The sequence below is a fragment of the Quercus suber genome, unplaced genomic scaffold (genome assembly GCF_002906115.3).
Source record: "Quercus suber isolate HL8 unplaced genomic scaffold, Cork oak 2.0 scaffold_60, whole genome shotgun sequence".
NCBI classification, from domain to species: domain Eukaryota; kingdom Viridiplantae; phylum Streptophyta; class Magnoliopsida; order Fagales; family Fagaceae; genus Quercus; species Quercus suber.
Genome location: NW_027069525.1, coordinates 1,900,478 through 1,925,690, shown reverse-complemented (window position 1 = coordinate 1,925,690; position 25,213 = coordinate 1,900,478). Strand labels below are relative to the sequence as shown.

The 25,213-nt window shown below is 33.0% G+C and overlaps 1 protein-coding gene and 1 pseudogene across 23 annotated transcripts; one reads left to right on the top strand and one right to left on the bottom strand.

Annotated features, from left to right (window-relative positions):
- Positions 1-680: 680 nt before the first annotated feature.
- LOC112035886 (non-specific lipid transfer protein GPI-anchored 14-like) lies at positions 681-1,934 on the top strand (annotated as a pseudogene).
- A 106-nt stretch (positions 1,935-2,040) lies between these two features.
- LOC112035912 (putative disease resistance protein RGA1) lies at positions 2,041-15,408 on the bottom strand. Of its 23 annotated transcripts, XM_065772579.1 has the most exons (20): positions 11,798-15,408; positions 11,588-11,696; positions 11,367-11,444; positions 10,496-10,581; positions 10,304-10,361; positions 9,755-9,942; positions 9,003-9,187; positions 8,751-8,825; positions 8,441-8,570; positions 7,643-7,784; positions 7,522-7,542; positions 7,303-7,406; positions 6,273-6,370; positions 4,797-4,844; positions 4,405-4,582; positions 3,798-3,992; positions 3,467-3,663; positions 3,279-3,372; positions 3,000-3,077; positions 2,041-2,558 (listed from the first exon to the last, which is right to left on the bottom strand). In XM_065772579.1, the coding sequence occupies exons 1-2, from the start codon at positions 15,378-15,380 to the stop codon at positions 11,647-11,649; spliced, it is 3,633 nt and encodes a 1,210-aa protein (XP_065628651.1). In that variant the 5' UTR covers positions 15,381-15,408; the 3' UTR covers positions 2,041-2,558; positions 3,000-3,077; positions 3,279-3,372; positions 3,467-3,663; positions 3,798-3,992; positions 4,405-4,582; positions 4,797-4,844; positions 6,273-6,370; positions 7,303-7,406; positions 7,522-7,542; positions 7,643-7,784; positions 8,441-8,570; positions 8,751-8,825; positions 9,003-9,187; positions 9,755-9,942; positions 10,304-10,361; positions 10,496-10,581; positions 11,367-11,444; positions 11,588-11,646. The 23 variants fall into 23 exon arrangements, with proteins under 23 accessions (XP_065628651.1, XP_065628638.1, XP_065628636.1 ...); XM_065772566.1 differs by having other exon boundaries at positions 3,279-3,385; positions 3,798-4,582; XM_065772564.1 differs by having other exon boundaries at positions 3,798-4,582.
- Between the last annotated feature and the right edge of the window lie 9,805 nt (positions 15,409-25,213).

The window sequence follows — 25,213 nt, the reverse complement described above, 5'->3', positions numbered from 1 at the left end:
AAAAGTTACAGATAAAATTGAACTCTAATCACCATCCTTGAAGTGAAGCTCAAAGGATGTTGCAAAAACAAAAACAAAAGAGTAACTTTCTCAATTGTCTTACAAGAGAAATTTCTCCAATTTTTGTAGATAACGAGGGCGTTTGGATTGCGCATTGCGCGTCCACGTTTCCTCAATCCGCGTTTTCCCTTTTTTTTTTTTTGGGCCGCATTATTTGACTCTTTGAGAGACAAAAAACACTGTGTATGAACAGTGCATGCACTGTTCACGCACTGTTCATGCACTATTCACGCAATAAAAAAATATTAAAATAGGTCTCATGGCACTATTAACACATTTAAAAATTATTTTGCTACAGTGTTTTCAGTTTTCAGTTTCAGCAACAATAAGTTCAATCCAAACGGACTCAACATATATCTTATCCTTGATTAAATTGGGGAAAAAAACTTCTATGAGAATTTTGCTAAATTTCTGAAGATTCCATTTTTTTTTTTTTTTTTTTTCCTTGAGCTTTCAAGGTATTCATTTAGTTAGAATGATATTAAGAGTGTATATCATTCAATGTGGAATGTTTTCAACAAGTAGTGACTACTGAGGGCAAATGCAATGATACAAAATGGCAATAGCCTTACACCCAAGCACTTTGATACTTCCATTCCTTTTAAGTGCTAATGTCAATTATGGTTAGCTATACAATGGCAGATGCAGCCAAAGACAGAGAGGAGTGTGCAAAGCAACTAGTAGGACTGGCTACATGCCTGCCTGTTGGTGATCAAGCAAAAGCACCTACACCAGATTATTGCACTGGTCTTAAACAAGTCCTAAAGGACAACAAGAAGTGCTTGTGTTACATTAATCTGAATTAGGACTACAGATTAATGTAACACTTGCTTTGGGCCTGCCTTCAGTTTGCCATGCTCCTGCTAAAGTCTCCTAGTGTCCCGGTATGCATTTAGCTATAAGAGTTGTTTTGTTCTAACTAATAGATTTTTATGAAATTCAATGTAAGAAACGAATGGTGAGTGCTATAAAGTTTTTTTCGGTTTTACACTTCTTTAAAAAAATGGTTAAATGTCACAGAAGTGACTAATATTTGACACACTAATTTGATTTGTTTGCTTGGTCATGGATGTAGCTCTTCTACACTTGGATCCTAATTCACCAGAAGCTCAAGTTTTCTACCAATTGGGAAGGAGTTCTAATCAAAGTGATGGTAGTCCTGCTCCTAGTCCTAGTGGTAATGTAACCAACATACATGAGTCTTCTTTTTCATTTCAATTTCTTTTGATACTGTAGAAAACTTCTTAAATTTGTGGGTACTTTATCTCGCTACAGGTGTAGGGAGTTCCACGAGTGCCTAAAGTGAAGGGACTATTGGTCAAGACAAGAATGAAGGTTGTTATGGTCAAAAGAGATGGTTTGAAATGGAGATTGTTATTAGCGGGGCCTTAACATGGTGTTTCATAAATTTACACTTGTTCATATGGGCACTTGGACTGTCACTTTTCAGTAACTTTGGCCTTGACTACTGTTTTGTAATCGTTATACTCATGTTATGTTCTTTTCATTTATTAATACTCCCTACCTCTATTAATCCCAAAATAATAATAAAACCCTTCCAACTCTCCCTTTGTCTCAGCTTTTCCACAAGGGGTGTCATTTGAACTATGTTTTTCTTATAAATCTTCCAAATGAAGACCTATGAATCCAAGTATAAAGTATATCCATATGTATCTAGTATGAGAATAAAAAAGTTATAGATAAAATTGAACTCATCACTATCCTTGAAGTGAAGCTCAAAGGATGTTGCAAAAAAACAAAAGAGTAACTTTCTCAATTGTCTTACAGGAGAAATTTCTCCAATTTTTGTAGATACCATATATCTTATCCTTGATTAGATTGGGGAAAAAAACTTCTATGACAATTTTGCTAAATTTCTGAAGATTCCATTTTTTTTTTTTTTTTTTTTCCTTGAGCTTTCAAGGTATTCATTTAGTTAGAATGATATCTAAATTGTTTTCTTTCTGCATCACTATCACATTGAAAGCCAACTTGTGCCCAAATAATTATTTGTGAATAATCTTATCAATAGAATGAAACTATTGTACACATATACTCAATTCCAGGATTCACTACTTCAAGGATCCTACCTAAGAACAAAAAATAACTACAAAAATAAAAATAAATGAAAAACATACATATTCAAATATCCAATCTGTGCCAAGACCATATTTACAAATTTTTTTGGAACCTCAACTGTTGGAAATATAATTACCTGATATTTTACTGGTTTCCCATTTTGAAATGTCTAGAACTCCATGGTATGGTAAGCAACCTTGAGAAAAAAGTGCAAAGACTTCATGGTATGGTAAGCAACCTTGAGAAATTGGTGCAAAGATGAAATCAAATGTCTTGTTTATGATTTTACAACACTCATCAAACGAATCCTTTTGTTCATGGAACTCATCAAGTTAAGGAGTCCAAGAATCACTTAAGAAAGCCACATATTGTTGTAGAAAGCTGGCTATACAAATGTACTTGATAAAAGCCTGAAACACCTGCATTAAAATGATGCATCAGGTTCTACTGTTACTATTAGTAGAAAACATAGCTCCAAAAAAATAAAGGATTTGACTTGACTGCAATATTTATTCTTTAATGACAATAACAATAATTAATAGGTGCTTGATCACTATATAGTATAGTTAGTGTTATAAAACATGTCAGAGGAAGAAATTTTTATTAGCTCAAACCAACCAACAATATTAAATCAACTTACTTACTTTGTTGTTTAGGTAACATATAGCAATATTTTCCTTATAAATATCAAGCAACTTTTCACAATAAAACCATGATGCTTGAAAATTATATTTTATTATAAAGCATGATCCCATAGTGATTTAGTTTTAGATAACAAATTGTGATACGTGGTATTATCCATAGACATAACAGAAAATTGTAAGCTTATATATAAAAAGGAATTGAAGCAAAGGGAATACCTGTACAATGAGGTGATTCTTACGGCATGGTTACCGGATTCAATTCCCCAAGTAATATTACCTTGTGCCAATTTGACTCTATTTACACAACGGGAAAGAAAGCACATCAAATACATTCCGATTGAAAATACAAAGATGGAATTTATTCAATTGTAAGAAATTAGATAAAAGAAAATTTCACATTATTTTTTTGCTTAACATGCAAAGATATAAATCAAAGAATGAGAATATCATGAGCAGATAAAGGGGGAAAGGAAAAGAAAAGAAAGGTGATAGTACCAGTGAGTGAGTTATTGAGTTGTTGAACAATTGCAGCACCCAAAAGCTTTAATTAAGTCCCACTTCTTAAGAGTAGGTTTCTCTGGTTCTTCATCTGAAATGAAAAACTAAAGATTCAAATATCCAATCAGTGCCAAGACCATATTTACAAATTTATTTGGAACTCAAACAGTTGGAAATAATATTACCTGATATTTTACAGTTTTCCTATCTCAAAATGTGTCTATAACTTCATGGTATGGTAAGCAATATTGAGAAATTAGAGCTAAGATGAAAGCAGATGTCTTGTTTATGATTTTACAAAATTCACCAAACAATCCTTTTGTTCACGGAACTAATCAAGTTAAGAAGTCTCTAAGTGCCAACAGTCTTCATTTATGAGAACCTATTAGATCAACGTTTAAGAAATAAATTTAGAGAATAAGTGAGAAAGTAACAAATTTTCTACCAATCCATGCTTACTGCCAAAAAAATGAAGAAGAGAAAGATAAATTAAAAAGAGAAGGTAGAAAGAAATACTTTTTCTACCATATTTGTGAGTGCCAAGAGGTGGGGCAGTCCAGCACAAAGCTGGGTTGGATTTCAGCTGAAATGCAGTTGATAATGCACCTTTGTAGTCCTTGACAGTTCTCCTAGCAGTTTCCCATATTTGGATGGGAAGTGATGAAGTTGACTCATGTACCATCTGATTCCGGTTGCACCAAATAGGCCAGGCTGTCACAAAAAAAGTTTCCAAGTCTTGAGTGGTGCCATTAGTGATGAACTGAAATGCTAGATCAGTAAAATCCCCAGAATGTCTCCTAATCCACTGGACAGTTTAGACAACTGCTCCACACCTCTTTGGGAGTGTCACACTATATGAGGGCATGCAGAGTACTTTCAGGGCACAAGTCACACACAGGGCAAATACCATATGTGCTTACTCCTCTAGTTCTTAGGCAATGCATAGTGGGCAGGGCATTCCTGCAGGCATGCCAGGCAAAGATTCTGATCTTTGCTAGGATGTTGAGGTGCCACATCCTTTTCCAGAGAGGGGAGTGAGGATCATCTCTTGAGCTTTCACCCTCATTAGATGGATGAATGATTGGGAGTGCTACATAGTAAGCGCTTTTGACAGAGAATTCACCTTTCTTGCTTCCAATTCATATGATTTGATCATCTGGGAGGGTGTAGCTGAGAGGGATGTTTAGGATGATGTCTTCTTCAAAGGTAGGACGATTCTTCTAACAACATCAACCTTCCAACACTTTGCGTCTTCATCAATGAGTGCTGAGACTATGGGGAAATATCTTCAAATAACAATTCTGATGCATGCATAATAATACTTAGAAACAGATACAAGCATGACAAGCAAAAATTTACAAACTTAATGTACTAGAATACAAAAGCAACTGTTCAACCATTACTAATTCAGATACGTAGGCTACCTCTCACAGGAGTCATGAGTTTATTTACACACTGTCAAAGCAATTATCATGTATCTCAATGTAAGTATGGAATTAGAAAGCACTACATCACCTTATACATGGGTTATCATTTACTCTACACTTCTCATCATATTAGCACCTGAAATGGAACAAATCAAGAATAGATATTAGTACATAAACTGACAACAAGAAGTCATATGGAATGACAAACAATCTACAAGTAAATTAGGTCTTAAAGAGGTGAAAGAAGAAACAAGGGGGAAATGACAAAAAGGAAGCTATGGATTGTTGTGAGAAACTGTCAACATAAATGTACATGATAAAAGCTTGAAACCGCACACATTAAAATGATGCAAAGTTCTGTTGCTAATACCTCTATAGAAAGGATTGCTTCACAAAAAAAAAAAATAGTGCTAACTATATTATTTAGTCTGTCATAGCAACACCAATAATTAAAAGATTTTTGGATCTCTAGTTTTATAATATATGATAATTAGTGTTATGAAACATATGCCAGAGATTTTCTTTTTCTTTTTCTTTTCCAAGCAACCTATAATACAAAAATTGATAGTGAGAAAAATATAGTAGTTTGCTGTTTCGATAACATATAGGAATATTATAAGAATAGAAGGTGCTAGATTTTATTTCATTTTTGGATAATCAGGCAGAAATTTCATTGAAACCAAGCTAAAAACCAGCAACACAAATACAACAGCAAGTCTGAACCAGCAGACAGAGCACTAAGACAATTACAACTCAGGACCACGAAAGAACGACACTTTAGTACTCAACAACAGTAATACAAATACACCAGCAAGCCTGAACCTATCAGACACAGCACTAAACAAAAATTCCAACAAGGTGCTAGATTCATGTGATATTTCACAAGTGGCATATCTCTAATATAACTCCATGGCATGCCTAGCAACCTTACAAAATTAATCCAAACATGAAAAGAATGCCTTCTTCTTCTTTTTTTAAAGGAATGCCTTCAGTATTGAGTAACGGAACTCTCCAAGCAAACCTTGTTAAAAGAATTCTTACTGGTTGAGAAGTCCAAGAATTACTCACCATGAAATTAAGCTGTCCTTAAAAGCATGGTCTTCATTCATGGGAACATATTAGACCAATGTTTAAGAAATAAATTTAAAGTAGAATAAGTGAAAAAGTAAAAATTTATCTACCATGCCATGCATATTGCCAAAAAATGAAGAGCAAGATAAATTAAAAAGAGAATGTAGAAAGTAATACTTTTTCTACCATATTTCAAGAAAAAGAAAATTCAAAAATTGAAACCTAATCTAGGAGGAAAGATTTAATTAGGTTAGGAAAGAGATAATTACAATTCATTTTCTTAGCTTCTGCATAATTTTTGTACCATGTAGATTTAGAAAAACATGCACTACTAAACTCTTGTCTGCTGTATTATCAATTATTCTCAGGCTTTTGCATATAGAACCCAATAACTAATAAACTCCCCATACTTGAAACCAAAGGGAAAAGCTAAGAGAGAACTAATCTGGTACTTAATAAATTTGAAGGGAACTGAGAATGGAGATGTATGCACCTGTAGACACATGGGTTAAATGAGCTAATTCCAGCAGCATGGTTGCAAGATTTAATTCTCCCTGCAGTATTACCTTAATATCACCTTGAGCCAAATTCCTATTTAAACAATAGTTGAAGCACATCAAATACATCATCTCATCAAAGCAATTTGAGATGCAAAGATACAAATTATTAGAAAGAAGAAAATGATGAAGGAAAAATCACGTGTTTTTTTTTCTTAATATGCGAAAGTTTTAAATTAAAGAACTAAAATCCTGTGCAGATAAAGGGTTTAAAAAAAAATTGAGATAATACAAGTGAGTTCAGTCTATTAAGCCTTGGTATCCATTCCAACATCCCATGACAACAAAGAGAGGAAGTTTGTGTTTAAAAGTATTGATCTTTCTCATTTAGGTGAACAGTCTCACCTTCACCTAGAAAGACAACTTTTGCCCAGAAAAGAATTTACCTATATAACATAATTGGAAATGTTTTATGAAAAAATGAAGAAAAAAGCCCAATTTGTGTAAAGACCTTATAATTTTACTTTGGAACTCAAATTGTTGAAAATAAAATCATTTGTTCTATTCTGTCTGATAGCTGGTTTTGTCTAGTATTCAATTTAAAAGCCATTAGAAAAATTAGGAACCCCTTTTCTTGAGAATAGAAGGTGATAGACTTCATATTATTTTATTTTTGGATAATCAAGAAGAAATTTCATTGAAACCAAGCCGAAAACCAGCAACACAAATACAACAAGTATGAACCTGTAGACAGAGCACTAAGACAATCACAACTCAGGACAACAAAAGATTGAAACTTTACAATAGCAATACAAATACACCAGCAAGCCTGAATCTATCAGACAGAGCACCAAACAAAAAATTCCAACAAGGTGTTAGATTCATTGATATTTCACAGCGCCATATCTCTAATATAACTCCATGGTATGTTAAGCAACCTTAAGAAATTAATCAAAATATGAAAGAAATGCCTTCTTTATTAAGTAACGGAACTCTCCAAGCAACCCTTGTTCAACGAAGACTTACTGGTTGAGAAGTCCAAAAATCATTCACCATGAAATTAAGCTATCCTTAGAAGTAGGGAATACTTTGAGTGGTAACCCCAAGCTATGGCTTTCATCCATGATAACCTATAAGACCAGAGTTTGAGAAATAAACAAGTGAATAAGTGAGTGAAGTAATAAGTTTTCTACCATATTGCAAAAAGGAAAAAGTTTTGAGAGGAAATGAGGATCCATAGCTAACCTCAAAACTTCTTCTTGTTGCCTATCATATTGCCAGGAAAAAAAACTATTAAAAAAAACCTCAAAAATTGAAGCCAAACCTATGAGGAAAGATTTAATATGATAAGGAATGAGATAGTTACCATTATTTTCTCCTAGTTTCTATGTAAACTTCGTATAGGCTAGTTTGGAAAAAAAAAACATGCACCCTTAAATTCTTGTCTGCTTTAGTATTCAATTCTCCACAGGTTTTTGCATATTAAGCGCAATAAATGATAAACTCACCTGAAACCAAAGGATAAAGTTTTTTTTTATGTATAAATTAAGCCAAAGGTTAAAAGTTAAGAGCGAACGAGATCAGTATCTAATAAATTTGGTTCTGTAGTATACTGCCTGTATATTTGTACCTAGTCTTTTTGTTTAATAAAATACTTACTTCTTTACTGATAAAAAAAAGTACTTTAGAAATTTGGAGGGCTATGAGAAACCTGTATGCACACTAAAGCTAAATCCTTCCAAAAGAAATTGCAATCTCTGGGATGTGAGCAGGTTAATGCACTCATGACCTATTTCCTCTTGCATTTTTCAAATAACTGAGAAAAGATATACAAAGTAGTTTCCAATCATTTGTTTCATATTATTTTGGTTCACAAGAATTAAATTCCTCCTCTTCCTCCCCCTTTCCAATTTAATAGATAAAGCTAAAATGTATTAAAAGAAGCACTATGATGCATGCATATCTTGTTTGCTATACAAACTGGTGAAACAGCTCCTGCATTATTAGGGGAAGTATCATTGGAAATTTAGAGGGAAAAAAAGAACATGCAAAAATTATACCTAGAAACAGAATTAGACAGGAGAAGCAAAAGTTGCAAATCTAAAATACCAAAATATACAAAAGCAATAGTTAAACCATTACGATTTTAGATAAGTAGGCTTACCTTTCACATGAGTCTTGAGGCTATATGCAAACTATATGAAAGCAATCATCCCTGTATCTCAATGTACTTTGAGATTAGAAGCACTACAACACTTATACATGGGGCCCTATATTTACTCTCCACTTCTTGTCTTGTGTTGATGCATGTGAAATACAGTAAAACAAGAATTTATGTTAGTATGTAAATGGACAAGATCAAATGACAGACAATCATCAATCACACTCACATATTGAAGATTTGAAAGAAGAAACAAAATAAATAAGGACAAAGGACACTTGAGTGGGAGGTTAGGATATTGTATATAAGTTACCTCCATTGATGAATCACTTGAGAAAGCCACATATTGTTGTAGAAAGCTGGCTATATAAATGTACATGACAAAAGCCTGCAGCACCCGCATTAAAATGATGCATCAGGTTAAAAAAACAGTTCCACATGTAAACTAATAAAGTAGGTGATATAACAGTTCACAAAAGTAGTAATCCTTCAAGACTTATACTCGAAAAAATTTATAGACCTAGTTGTCCACAACAAAGAAATTACATACAGACACCTAACTTGCCTTCTGAAATTCCACTTTGCTGCTGCAGGGACCTCAACTGGACATAACGCCTCCTGCTTCCAGCCAGTTAGAGCATCGAATGCATTGAAATGAATTTTGGTGACACCATCCACATGTTTAAGACTTAAACAACTCTCTCTGAAACCATCCCTAGCAAGTGAGAAGTCTGAAGCTTTTCTTCCCACCTGCAAGCACATAACATATCATGCTTAGGTGGTAACACATACTCATAGACCCCTAACATATATCATCAAACTTCTTCTGGCAGCATGAAGATCTCCAATTTTCCATTACTACCACCAAATAAGCCTTATTCCCAATTTTTTTTGGAGAGGCTGATTCCTCAACTCAAACACTCGACCTCTACCAAAAAAAATCCAAATTGGAAAAAAATAATGTTGGTATACAAAGTCCATACATGTCAATGTACATTTGTTTTTTTATGTCAATTTTTGATCCCGGTGAAGGCAGCATATGATCCTATGTTCCTAGTATAATGACAATGTCAAGAGACTTTACCAATTTTCAATTTCCACATAACTACTCAAAAACTTCTCCTAACATTTTCATCACATTCAAGAAAACCTAACTAATCACCTCTTTTCAACTATATATAGCTAGCAATATAGTGAGAGAGAAAGCAAAATTCAATTTCCACAAGCTAAAATTAACACAACAACAACAGAATCATTATATTAAATGGTTCAGTTTATGCTCTGAGTTTAGTAATTAAAAGAGAGAGAGAGACTGACAGCTGGAGGTTGGAGGAGGTGAGAATGGAGAGCTTGCAAGTTTTGATCTCCCAGCCATGGATGCAGAGACCGTGGCGGCAGTTGGGCAAGGGTTCAGCACCGGCGGCTTTGAGTTCCCTCCCTTCCACTTCTACCATCCGTAGAAAAAATAGCTTAAAAAAAAAGGAATCATCTTGACTGGAATATTTCTGTAATCACAATAACAATAATTAATAGGTGGTTGATCTATATAAAGTATATTTGGTGTTATAAAACAGGTCAATGGATGATTTTTTTTCTTTTTTTTTAATAGCTCAAATCAACCAACAATATTAGTCAACAAAGTGAGAAAACTTAGTTAGTTCGTTATTTTGGTAACATATATTAACATCTAAATATCAAGCTACATTTCAAAATAAAACCAGGATGCTTGAAAATTATATTTTACCATAAAGCATGATCCCATAGTGATTTGACTTAGATAACAAATTGTGATAAATGGCAAATCTGTAGCCATAACAAAAAACTGGAAGCTTATATATATAAAGAGGAATTAAAGCAACAAAATACCTGCAGAATGAGCTGATTCCTATAATACTTGTAATGTTACCTTGTGCCAATTTTGACTCTGTTTACACAATGGGAAACAATGTACATCAAATATATCACCATATCAACCCGGTTGAAAATAAAAAGATGGAATTTATTGAAATGTAAGAAATTAGATAAAGGAAAAAGGAAAAGAAAAGAAAGGAGATGTACCAGTGAGTGAGTTGTTGAACAAAAGCTTTAATTATGATGAGCAGGTTTGTTTGCTTCTTCACCAAGGCTGAAAAATTGTTTCACATCTGCAATATGGTTACGTTGCAATCAGAGTCACTCTATATGTTATTTACCACAAAAGGAAAGAGCACTTATAAGTCCAACAAGCTGTACAAATGAAACCAACAAACAATCGAAATCAAAGTTGGTGGCATACTTTTCCTCTAGAATTCATAATAAGTAGATGTTGCTAGTGCAATTTGAAAGTAATAGGAAACAACCATTTCCTTGCTTCCATGTAAATAGGTAATCAAGCAAAAAATATTTATTATCATATAATCAGTGGGTAGTTCAACTCATAAAATTCTTACAGCTATTAAGGATATCCAACAAGGTGAATAAAAAATAAAAAATAAAACAAAAACTATTTGAAGAACTCCATTTGATACATTATATTTGCTAATCAATTTAAGACCAATATTTTTATTTAAATTTCAATATCCTACAGGTTACATGATATTATACTCTTTAATGCACAAAATCACCAAGCCGATTAATGCCACACTGAAGACTCAAGACAGATCAAGAAATAAAAATCTCTCTGGTCAAATGATATGTCCTAACAAAGACCAAGTAGCTAGATTCTTGTTGGGACTAAGATGTTGTCAATACTGAACTAAGAAAAATTTGCACCAAAGAGACTTGGCAAATGGTACGATAATAAAACCATGATGCTTGAAAATTATATTTTATTATAATGCATGATCCAATGGTGATTTTACTTAGATAATAAATTGTGATACATGGGATTATCTGTAGACAACAGCAAATTGGAAGCTTTATATAAAATGGAACTGAAGCAACAGAATACCTGTACAATGAGCTGATTCCTAAGGCATGGTTATCTGATTCAATTCTCCAAGTAATATTACTTTTGCCAATTTTGATTCTGTTACACAATGGGAAATGAAGCAAATCAAATACATCACCACATCAACCCAGTTGAAAATCCAAAGATGGAATTTAATAAAATCTAAGAAATTAATCTATGAGAAAATTATTAGCAGATAAAGAAAAGAAAGGAGATAGTACCAGTGAGTGAGTTGTTGTGTTGTTGAACAATTGCAGCACCCAAAAGCTTTAATTAAGTCCTAATTCTTACGAGCTGGTTTCTTTGCTTCTTCATTTGGTTCTTCTTCATCTGAAATTTAACCACCAAGAAATACAGACGTTGAGAAAGAACAATGGAGAAGAAGAATTGGGCTTTTGGGTTTTTTTAATTGAAAGTAGACTTTTATATACCTGGCTCTTCTACTTCCAAATTGGGAATGTGAGAAATTTTATGCCAATCTTCCCCGATTTGCTTCTTGCATCTTTTCAGTAAGATGGGACATTGAAGAATTTGTAGTGTTTGCAAAGAGGTAAGGGCACCGATTCCTTCTGGCAATGATTCCAAATTAGGGCAATCCCAAATATGAAGAGATTGAAGAGAAATAAGTTTGCAGATCCACTCCGGTATAGCTATCAAACTACGACACTGCCAAATTTGGAGATTTTGTAGAGAGCTGACATATTGAAGTCCCATTGGGAGAGAGACCAACTTCGGAAGTTTATTGAAATGCAAAGAGAGAAGGGTCGTAAGTCCTTGCCATTCCATCTCATCCCAATCATTGAATAAATCAACCACCTTAGAGTTCCCAACAAACAGATGTTGAAGTGCCGTAAGATATCGAATGCCTTGAGGAAGAGGACAGTTGTCTAGAGATAGAGTACGGAGAGAAATGAGATTTGGTAGGCACTCCTCTGGCAATGCTTCTTCTATTGTCATCCAACTTAATTTGGAGAGAGGGGCAACAATTGTAGAAGAAGAAGAAGAAGTGATTGATGGTAGATTCCCTAGAGTCTTGTTGTTTATCATCATCCTCTCCAATGACTGCTTCAAGCTACACTTACTTAGGCTCAATCTTTCGAGATATGGAAACAAAGGAAAGGAAGTCAGCTGATTAGGGCAATTACTAATATCTAAATCAGAAAGACGAGGAAATGAAGGAAGAGAATCCCTCCTTCCCCGCCACCATCCCTTTAAATTAGGGCAGAACCAAATATCGAGTTTCTCCAAAGATGGGTAGAATAAAGAATCACTGTTATCTCTCTCTGAATCTGATATGTGCTCTAAAGAATCCAATCTCCGCAAATCCATAATTTTGAGAGAAGGCAATTGGTCCAACGGTGGAAGATATTGGCATTTTTTAAATGAATTTAATTTAAATTGGACAAGATTTCTGAGGGACAGAAACCAATGTGGAAATATCACTCCACCGTATCTCTCTAATCTCAATGCTTTGAGATTTATATGCGGTTGCAAGGCTTCCAATGACATGTCATCATAACCAGCAGCACCCTTCTCATTAATGTCTTCTTCTACCCACTTCAAGTCCAACCTATCAAGCCATTGTTTCTCTTTCAAATTTGCATCCTTATACTCTAAAGGGGCATCTTTTACTTGTTTGAGATTTTCGATTGACAGATTTCCTCTTAACTCATTTAGCCTGTTAAGTTCCTTCAATTCACCGTAACTCCTAGGCACTGAATCAATCCTACCCTTACTCATCACAAATCTTGACAATGTTTGTAGATTAGTCAATTGGCCCAGTCCATTTGGCATATGAGTCAAACCCGAACACTCATCAATCTCAAGAAACCTGAGGTTGACTAATTTGTTAATATCTCTTGGCAATTCTTTAAGTCTTGTACACCAAGAGAGTTTAAGTGTTTGCAAATTGTACAACTTGACAATAGAATTAGGAAGCATCTCAATGTCTTCATTCTCAGAAAGATCAAGATATCTTAGATGCTTCAACTTTTTGATAGAACTTGAAATTGTTTTAATCCCCATGTTATGCAAATCCAACAAGCGTATGAACTTAAAACTAGCCACAATTGCACTATAAGTTGAATCATTTGATCTTATGGTATCATTCGTTGGTTGACATGGCAAAAGAAATGTTCTTATCCTTCTTGCTTTATATAATGAGATCGGAATATCCGACAATGAGTACAATGTATCCCCAAATGATACATGACGAGTTTTCTCATCAATGACTTTCTCTTTTGAATAAATGGTGGTGCTCTCTGATCTAGATACTTGTATTGCTAAATCATGCATGAGATCATGTATTTTGAATTTTGAAATATTGCCAAGTTCATCTTCTTCAACTTCTTGAAAGAACGATCTCCAAAGCAAATCCTTAAAATACTCATCACCAACATCTTCTGGACATTTCTTTTCGTTATACAATTTGATGAATCCTTGCGCCATCCACATATAAATCAAACTCTCCTTTTCAATCTCGTAATCCTTTGGAAATAGACTACAATAAGCAAAGCATTGCTTCAAGTGTGATGGGAGATAATTGTAACTCAACTTTAGTGTTGGTAAAATGTCATTTTCATTCTGAGGTATTTTCGAAAGTTCATTGTCTTTGAATGATAACCACTCTCCTTCAGATTTTTTAAAGTACAATAAACCTCCTATTGATCTAATTGCAAGCGGAACCCCTACACACATTTTTAAAATATCCTTCCCAATATTTACAAAACTTGCTTCCTTCGGTTCTTCCCCCTCTTCAAACGCCATCTTCTTAAATAAAGACCAAGCAGGTTGTTCATCTAAACCCTGTAACACATGTGGTTGACTAGGTTGTGAAATCTTTGCCACTTTTTGACTACGTGTAGTCATTACTATTCTACTGCCTCTAGCACCAGCCATCAAAATTTTTTTCAAGCTAAACCATTTTTCACAATCCTCATTCCACACATCATCCAACACAATCAAGTATCTTTTTCCATTAATTTCTTTATGAACATCATTGACTAACGTGTTCATTTCAAGGTCTTTTGCTGGTTTCTCATTTTTTAAGCACTCCAAGATTTTCTGAACAATTATTTTCACATCAAAATTCTCAGAGACACACACCCACACTTTTGGCTCAAAATGGTCTTTAAGTTCTTTATCATTGAAGACAAGTTGAGCAACTGTGGTCTTTCCTAGTCCTCCGATACCAACTATCGCAAGGACAGAAACATTCTCCTCAACATTGGGATCCAACAGAGATCCAATAATGGCCTTCTTATCCTCCTCCCTCCCAATAACATCTTCAGCACTTACAAAGTAATGAGTCTGCCGACTTGACTCATTCCCGACTTGTATCTCCTTACAACGTTCATCCAAGTGAAACTGCCTATCCGCAGGCTCCGCAGCTATAGCAACTAGCCTGTCCCTCATCTCCTTAACCTTATGACCCATTCTAACACCATATGCAAGCTGGTTAGATTGGGAAAAGAAGATGCGTACCTTTTTGGCCTTCTTGTCACGGGTCATCACTTCCCGTCGCAGGGCCTCAGTAGAGATTTCATCCAGCAAGTCATCTGCATCACACATGGCATCCTTAAGCCTTTTCAGCCACTCTTTGATCACTTCACTACCGTGTTGCTTCGCCTCTGCATCCAAAATCACAGCACTGATTTTGGAAACTGTCTCCTTGAGTTTGTTGATCTCGTCTTTGACACCCCAGATGAGCGCAACCTCTGTGAGTGCTAGGTTGCCCGCCTTCCCAATGATTTCCTTAGCAATATCGAACAGAACACCTTCCGCCATTTCTTGAATTAGAGAGAATTGAATGAATGCTAATTCTGTCTTTGTGAGAACAGAGAACTGGAGGGTAAGAGTAAAACCAGAACAATCAGTGACAGTGGGTGGGAATGGACTATTCAGGTGGAATAAAAGACAAAGACCATACTTTTTGAGTGCTTCGATGAAAGTAAAACGCGTAGTCGTGGGGTACAAAGATGCGAAGAAAACAAGCATGGTTCCCCAACTTGCCATTATTAAAGAAAACCGTGTGGACCACAAGTGTTTCCTTTCCCCTCTTCGCCATTATTAAAGCAACCTTTGTCATTTGTCATATACACATGCACTACTATTGTAGTTTTTGACTTCTATCTTTCTTTTTAAACCTTTTCTGAGTTCACACAGAAATTATCTACTGTTCTTGTTGATACTACCAGCTAGGTTGTCCGAATTTTCAAGGCCTACTAATGGGAGTTGATTCGGGAAGGGTAAAAGCTAAGTCTAAAACGTATCTTGATGGGCCTCAGTGAGGCCTATAACTTTTTTAAGGGTTAAGTAAGGCCCATGGCTGAATTGGGGATGGGGAAGATGATTCATGATTGCCTTTTTCACATAATGATAATAATATCCACTTCCTTCTTTGGGGAAAGAGTTTGCATCTGAATTTTCCACACTACTTGTTTTTATAGAACCAAGATAACTGACTCAAGGCGGTTTTGAGTTTTCACATTTTAACATAGTTTTGCATATCATTTTGTTTACTACTAACAACTTTGTTTATCAAATTAGATAGATGAATATGTGTACTAAATTTGGCTTGCTTATATATATAAATATAATAATTTATACATATCTAATGTATTATAAGTTTTTAACGTTGAAAAATTAATTTCATAGATATTATATCACAAATAAAATTAACAACTTGTTTTTATCAACCAAAAAAAAAATTAACAACTTGACTTGCCAATACACTAATAATCCAATGATATTCTACCCTTTTTTTTTTTTTTTAAAAAAAAAAAAAAAATTAATAATAATAATCCACTCGGCAGTTTTCAGGATTAGAATCCGGTAAAATATATAGGGTATTGCACTGAGTGCAACTCACCATTTCTGCTCACAAAATTTTTTCACTTTTCACATTTTTAACTTTCTCTTTATACTTTTTTAAAATTTTTCTTCGCTTTTTTGAATCAATGGTTGAGATTGAAAATTGTTTTTTGCAAATATCAATCTCAATCATTCAAAGGAATTGTATCTCAATCCACAGTTGTCACATTTTAACATAGTTTTGATTATCTATTTGTGTACTAATAATACATGAGTTTAGCCAATTAGATAAGATGAATATGTGCACTATTTTTGTCTTTCGGAACAAAAAATATAATTTCAAAAGAATAGTGATGGAAGACAAAAATCTTGCAACAATTTGTACAACTTTTTAATGGAAATTTGATAGATATTATATCACAAATATAATTAACAAATTGACTTGCCAATAGGCTAATAACCTAACAACATTCCACCCTTTTGTTTTGTTTTTTTTTTTTTTTTTTTTCTTTTTGGTTGGGGAAGTGGGAATTTAAACTTTACATATTTTTGTCGAGAATACTAATAAATACCTACTAGTCAAACTATAAGGCATTACACCCTTGTCGATAGCTATTGCTTAATTGTAGGTTTGATCTCGTTTGTATAAGTGTGTATGAGTTAATTTAATTTTTTTTTAAATTGATATATTGTTGTCTGTATAAAAAATGGGAGTAGTTATTGTGCTGTGTGCTGAGTTTATTTTTCAATTTATTTACTTAACATCTTTATTTTTAAGAAAAATAAGTTAATCCAATGAAACTAAACTCATCAACAATCCTAGAAAGACAAAAGGTCCAACATTGCTTTTGTTTACAACCATGACTTCGTTTTGGAATGGTACTGAAAGATCTAATCAACGAGTCAATTAAAAGCTGCTTACTTTAACTCAAATGTTGGTTTCAAGAATTATCGATTGTTATGATCAAGTGCTTGCAATACCAATGGTTAGGACTAAACACTCAGGACCCATTTAGTAATATTATTCTGGTTAGAACTAAACACTTAGGGCCTATTTGGTAATATTGTTTAAGTGTTATAAAAATATATGCGAGTGAAAATGTACTGTAAAAATATATGTTATGTTGTTTAAACATCGAAAACTGTTGTTTAAATAACATAACCAAACAGACTATTATTTACAACGTCAAAAATTATAGTTGATGGTGAATGCTAGGAATGGAAAATATAACCCGCATGTACCTGACTCGACCTGACCCGCTAAACAATAGGGTCAGCACGTACAAGAGAATGAGTCTGCTCTCTTGCCTTATTACTGACTTGTTCCTCGTCAGAACGCTCATCCAAATGGAACTTCTTATCAGCTGCAATCGCATCAAACCTCTCCCTCATGGCCTTAACCTTATGACCCATTCTAAGACCATATGCAAGTTGATTAGATTTGGAAAAGAAGATGCGTACCTCTTTGGCGTTCTTGTCCCGAGTCATCACTTCACGTCGCAAGGCCTCAGTGGAGATTTCATCCAGCAAGTCATCTGCATCAAACATGGCGTCCTTAAGCCTTTGCAGCCACAGTTTGACTTCATTGTTGTGTTTCTTCGCCTCTGCATCCAAAAGCACAGCACTGATTGTGGAAACTGTCTCCTTGAGTTTTTTGATCTCGTCTTTGACACCACAGATGAGCGCAATCTCTTGGACTGCTACGTCGCCCGCTTTCCCGATGATTCCATTAGCAACGTTGAAAAGAGCTCCTTCCGACATTTCTTAATCAGTGAAAATTGAATGAATGCTGCTCTTTGTGTGAACTGTGATCTGTGACAAGGGATAGAATAGCAGATTGAACAATTGATAAAAGACTCTCCTACTTTTTGAGTGCTTGGATGATAGTAAAACAAGTAGTTGTGGGGTACAACGATGTGAACAAAACATGCATCTTTCCCCAACTTGCATTAATCATTTAAAACCCAATGTCCCTCAGCACCACCGAAAGAAAACGGTGTGGACCGCAAGTGTTTCCTTTTCACTCTTCGCCTTTATTAAAGCAACCTTTGTCAATTGTCATATACACATGCACTACTACTCAATAATCAAAACCAGACATAACACCAATATTATTATTAAGTTCCCCAACTTGCATCAATAATTAAAAGCTGACAAAACACCAGTGGCCCCCACTACACCGAAAGAAAACCGTGTTCATACTAGGTTTTTCGAATTCGCCAGGCCACATAGAGTTGATTCAGGAAGGGCTTGCAAAAGCCTAGTCCAAAACTTCTGTTGATAGGCTTTGACCGGGTCCGTGACTTTTTTTTTTTTAATTGCTGATGGGATTATAAATAATAGCCTTTTTCATGTGTATATGATAAGCTACAGGTGTTTGTTTTAATTCGTTTCTTGAAAGTTGGTTAGTTTGTATCGTACTCTGTTCAGTATATATATGACAGAATCTCTGTAACTTCGTTCATCATGTGAATGTAGAAATCATTTTCCAAAGTACTGGACCATCTTCAAGTTCTATGGTTTCCTCAAGTATGTTTAATATTAATAAAAAAGAATAACTCATAAAAATAATTTAAAATTTTTTAATGAGCCAAACTTGTGAAGGTTGTTGTGTTTGTGTGTGATAATTGAATGGTGAATGGTTGATGGGAAAATTAAGACTTAGTTGTAAAATATGTATATATTCAAACGATATTAGTTTTGAGCGTGCATATATAACTATATATATAACTTCTTAGAGTTTTGTTTTATTGATTTAAGAATTGTGAATTATTTTGTAGCTAGATTTCTGTAATTATGAACCTGCACTGAGTTGTTGACAACATAAGCACATATGTCTAGTATTAACAGTTTATATCTCTAGCTCCTAGCAACGCAATAGCGTTCTAGGTTAGACAACACTTCTAAACCATGGAAAAGAATATAAGTTAAATACTTCTTCTTATTGTATTTTATTTTATTTTATTATGAATTTAAAAAAAAAATGCGATCTTGCAAAATATATATAATATGTATATTATTAACTCTAGTGCGTCACATGAGTTTGCATGTAGTAGTATTAGTATGTGTGTGTGTATATATATATTATATTTTGAGAATTCTTTTTATATTATGGGTGTAACGGATGCTCAGTCTCTGATTAGCCGTGGGTTCTAATTAGCTCAACTGGTAAAGTCTCTGATGGTTGTATAAAAGATCTGAGGTTCAATTCCTGCCTACACCAAAAACTGATTAGTCTCTTGGTCTTGGTCTGATGATAAAAGAGCTATCATCAGGAGCGGAAGTCATAGGCTGAAACTCTCTAAAAAAAAAATAAAATAAAATAAAAAAAACTTCATCATAGCCAAACGGCCCAATTATTTTATCCATACTCCTATAGAAAAATCAGATTTTTATTTTTAATGGATTTTATAATAGCAATTAATTATTTAGTTCATGATTAATTTATAATATGTCTACTAAATCCGATCCTTTAATGATAGATCCAAATTGTATTTTGTAATGTGAGTAACGGTTACATTGGATATGATGCAATAAATGAATCAATCATCGTGCCTGGGGGTGTTCACTAAACCGCACAAATCGCAAAATTCGCGCCAAAACCATTCGCAAAATAATATAATCGCACAAAACCGCAAGTAACAATGCATCACACTGTATAATGCAGTGCAATTTGTGGTTTTATAATAAAAAAAACCGCATCGCATCGCATCCTCTATATATTATGTTTTTTTTTAATATTAAATATATTATTAGTAGTTTAATAACTCTAGTTTTCCAATAATAATAATAATAATAATAATAACTCTAGCAAGTGTTGATAAGGAAAACCAACCTAAAATATAGAAAAACTAGCTTAATAGTTTAAAACAGGCCCAAAACAAAGGAAAAAATTAGTTTTGGGTTGAGCAAGAAAATCTCGAAATTTGAAAAATATACCTACTTTAAACCGCATCTTATCCACTGTACCGCACATATGACCGCAAAAATGAGCTGCATTGCAGTTATGATTTTAGCTAAACTCTAAATCGTATTGCACATGTGACTACAAAAATAACGTATAGTGCAGTTATGGTTTTGGCTAAACTGCACTACAAAATATGGTGCTAAAAATAGCCAAAACTGCAATACACCGCACCATGAACACCCTGCAAGCCAGAATCCTATAGAACCAAATCACACCCTCTATGAAGTGCCAAACTAGTATCATCCTTGTCATTTTAATAATGCTTTAAAATTTAAAGACCAGATTGTGTAACAACAAAGATCCAACCCTTACCAAGAAGTCAAAAAAAGAAAAAGAAAAAGAATTTGATGGTTATGTTTGATTGCTGAGAAAGTGTACGAAGATGCAAGGAAAACAAAGTCCCACATTTTGTTTCTCTTTCTCTTTTTAAAATTGAAATTTCAATTTAGCTACTGACATGACATTTCTTAAAATTTATTAATTATTTTATTAGCTATGTCAACTTTAAATTTCTTTTTTCTTTTTTTTTTTGGTGGTAAATGTCAACTTTTAAGTTTATTGGTATATAGACATTTTTCGTCAACAATAAGGAACAAATTAATTAAATTAATTTAAAAATAATATTAATAACCAAATTGATCATGATCAAAACGTAGGACTAAAAATGATAATTTTTGTAAAAGGTAAAAAATAAAATCGAATCAATCAATACATGGTAAAAGATCCCTCAAAATTTCCATCTCCCACCCGGCACCAACTATTCCTAGAAAATTTGCCCTCTCAAATCTAAAATGAAAATTAAAAAGTTCAAATATATATACCTTTTCATCTCTCTCTCGCTCTGGGTTTTGTGGGTTTCATTGGGTTTTCTCAACAATTATAGAGTTCCAAATGATTTTGGTTTCTTCTTAGATATCTATGAGGGACTTGCTTTCCCAATTGGGTTGCTAGCATCATCTGAGACCCGTGATGATGACACAAAGCAACAAAGATGGCCGAAAAGAGTGCCATTTTGAGCTTTATCTTGTTAACTAAATAGCCCTTGGAAGGTGAGGAGAGTCAAGATCAAGTTAGCCATGGTGTTACTCTTTGCTAACACACGCCAAATTTTACTTTATGTTAAGAGAGTGTTATTTATTATCGATCCATAAATTAAGTCATCTTTTATGTATGATTTAAAAATACAAAAAGTTTGAAATTTAAATATTTTATAGATGAGATATCTATTGATTTTTTATTATCTTCGAATTATCAAAGTACGCATCTGATAAAAAAAACATTGAATTGTGTAACATTGTCAAAACACTACTCTAAGGGCATACATTAACCAGACCCTTTAAACAAATAATAAAAAAAGAATTGACTTTTTAAGTTTAAAAATAATTTAAACAAATAATTAGAAAGCCAACTCATTTCCACTATCATGTTTTCCCCCAAGCAATCCAAATCTGAATCTGATAGCTTCTTCTAGTCTTTTGCGTTTCTTCCCAACATTTACTTCTTAGTCTTCATCTTTCTTTATTCCCTATCTCAGTCTCTACACTCGTCTTCCCCAGTTTCTCAAACACAAAGTAAAGCAGCAAATTATCTTTCTTTCACAGCGGTTCACAGGAAAAATATAATTTCAAATTTTATAAGTTTAAAAAACTGGAATGATGATCCATTCTCTATTATCCCAATTCGACCATACAGTCTAGTCTGGATTTCAAAACCACTTATACATTGGCTAGACAACAAATTTAGTCGGAAATGGGATATAGGTAGTCATGATGCCATAAAGTTAGAAGTAGTTGTAAAAAAAAGGTTAGAAGTATTTGAAGACTCATTGCTAATCATTTCTTAGCAACGGGGTATGGAAAGGTTGATAAGGCAAGGACACTACAACCTATTGCCTCAGCTTCGAGGAATGCTTGAATGTAAAAAAAGAATCTGATGGGAAAGCATAGGTATTATTATATCAATTGGTGCATCCAAAATGGTGAATGTTCAAAGCCACACATTAATGACCCTAATATCATTCGATAACAAACACACACATCATGTGCACCATTCATTAAGAAAATACTAATTTGTAAATAATTTTATATTAACCCATGCATAGCATAGATATAATACTTTTCTTTTATGGGAGCATAGATATAATACTAGTGTCATACATATGAAAATATATAATATATCAAGAGTTGGGTTAAAATTATGGGCAAGTTTATTCAACCAAAAAAAAAAAAAAAAGTTATGAGTGAGTTTTGCATTAGTTTTAAGTTTTAGCTTTTAACTTTTATGTACAATTTTTTAAAACCTCATTTTTTTTTTCCATTTTTTCTTACTTTAATTTTTAAAATTTTCCAAGATTCAAGTATACTTTAACACACTTTCATCAAAAAATGTTCAACAAAAAGCTAAATAAGCTGTTCCCAAATAAACAGATATGTAGTATAACTTTTGATAAATCATCCATTTTGGAAAAATTTTTATGGGATGACTTAGCCTACAGGCCCAGTGACATGCTCACTGCTTAGTGAGATCTTAGATCTCATGAGTTGAGAATTTTTTATTTCTTAAACGTAATTTACATTATATATATATATATATATATTATATTATATTAAGAGTCTGAATTTGGTAAGGACAAGTGTAAAACTCATGTTGTAGACCATTCAATAAGAAATTGTCACATCATCATTTTACTTAAAATTTAATATATCCTATCACACCTAATTATATTTCAATAAATTCTCAATTTGGTTGAATTTATATATGGCTATTAGAATTGATTGGCTGTAGCTATACTTATTCTTAAATATGTAATAAAATGATGTAGCATGTTGGGATTGGAGAGGTAAAACATGAGTTTTATACCACATTCTTACCGAATTTTGATCTCTTATATTAAATGATTTATTTACTTGAAACTTGAAAGTGTTATATAAATAATAATAATAATAAAACATACCAATAAAATAAGTAAATCTTTGCATTTCTTTTTATTTTTTGGAGAATCAAAACATAAAGTCATTATATCTATAAACTTGAATGATTAATGGTAATTTTAAAGTAATGTTTTGAGCTTATTATTTTTATTTTTATTTAAAAGTTGTGATAATGTACTTGAAAATTATTTAATTATTTAATATTTTTAAATCAAGATTGCTTATTTTTATAGTTTTTTCTTATTAACTTTTTTATTTTATTTTATTATTAAATGTTTTATGATGCCATCATGGTTCAACCTCAATTGAATCTCGATTCAACTCAAAAATCCTTGAACCTTTCTCTTTTCTGGTTCTATGAATGGATCGGGTTTTAAAACCAAGTTAATAACTTATGCACCTCCTTGTTTCATAGAACAAACTCTTCTTTACGATGTAGTTTAGGCTTTTCATATTGAATAAAATTCACTTATTTCCCATAAATAATTTAAAAAAACTTCTAGCACCATTCATATAATATTACTTGCTAATGTGATTCTTTCCTATTTTCTAAAAAATTATTTAATGAGATCCACTCACAAAATAAGCAATATGCTATTTAAGTTTATTGGATGCCCTAAGCTAAGATACTAATTGATGATACAATTTTCTTTGTAAATCAATAAAGTAATAAATTATAAGCTCTTTAAGCCTAGACTTATTTTAAGGGGGAATGGGCAGACTAGCGGTGAGAGGAGCAACAATGTAGTAAGTTAGACAACGTTTCAAAGTTTTAAGAAAAATAGCATCTCAAGTTTTAGAAACTCAAGATCCATATTAAAACTCGAGTCTCAAAGACTTGCTTTGTGAGTGTTTTGATGGTGATTTGGACTGAAAATGCCACATAGATCTCGAGTTTTAAAAACTCAAGTTCCATGCAAAAAAAAATTTAGTGTGATCGCCCCTATAGTGGTGTTTTTAAGTTCTATAGTGACGTTTTAAAGTCTTATAGCGGCGTTTTCTTGCAAAATTTTTTCATTAAGTAATACCAGGTTCAGGGAGCCCTATAGTGGCATTTTAAAATCCTATAGTGACGTTTTAAAGCCCTATAGCGGTGTTTTCATGCAAAAATTTTTTATATATCGATTTTTAAGCCCTATAGTAACGTTTTTAAGCCCTATAGCAGCGTTTTCCTGCAATTTATGGAACTCAAGTCTTTAAAACTTGATTTCCACGTGGATTTTTTTCCACATCAGACTCATTCACTTACAAATCGAGATTTAAAAACTCGAGTTTTAGACACTTGAAATGCTAGTTTCATACTTTCTTTCAAAACCGAGCAACTAATGATATTGTTAGATATCCTTTGTTATTTAGCAAGGGTGTTCCTTATTTTAATGTTCCATTATACTAAAAATTATCTTATTAGTCTGTCTCATGGGGCAAGTCTCTTACAAGCTTGTGAACTCCACAAGTATGAGATTCATAAATATGTGAGATGCCTACCCTATGAATTGGATGTACAAGATACCACCTCTCCCAATTTAGTGCCCCACGACGACTTTTTGAAAAATAGTTTTTTAAGGGCCCAAAAAAAACTTACAAAAAATATTATTTTTAATAGTTTTGATTTTTTTTTTAAATGAAAAAAAAATCATTTTAGAAAAACCTCATATTTTTTTTAGAAACAATAATACTTATTAAAAGACATACGAAAGTATATATACTAGTGTTTTAAAGTGTTTTTTTTTTTGTTGTTGAGAAAAACGAACCTCATATATATATATATATATTTTTTTTTGGATATAAGATAGAAATTCTATTTTATCCCAATTTATGTATGTATGTGTGTGAAATTCTTTCATAGATATTTGAATCTCGGTCTTTATCTCTCATACTCCACAAACACTTATATTTGTAGAGAAACCATATAGTTGATAGTATGTGAAAATAGCTTCATTCTAAAATTGTATTTTCTTAAACTGTATTTGTACTCTGATTATGTAAACTATTATTATTTTCGTTGTGTTCTAATAAATATTACTATTTACTAAAAAAAAATCTTAAAATAATCTTAGGGAAAATATTTAATAAAAGTATAAAACTATATTTTCCATTAATGTTTGTAATATATTTGAATCTTCCCCCACCAAAAAAAG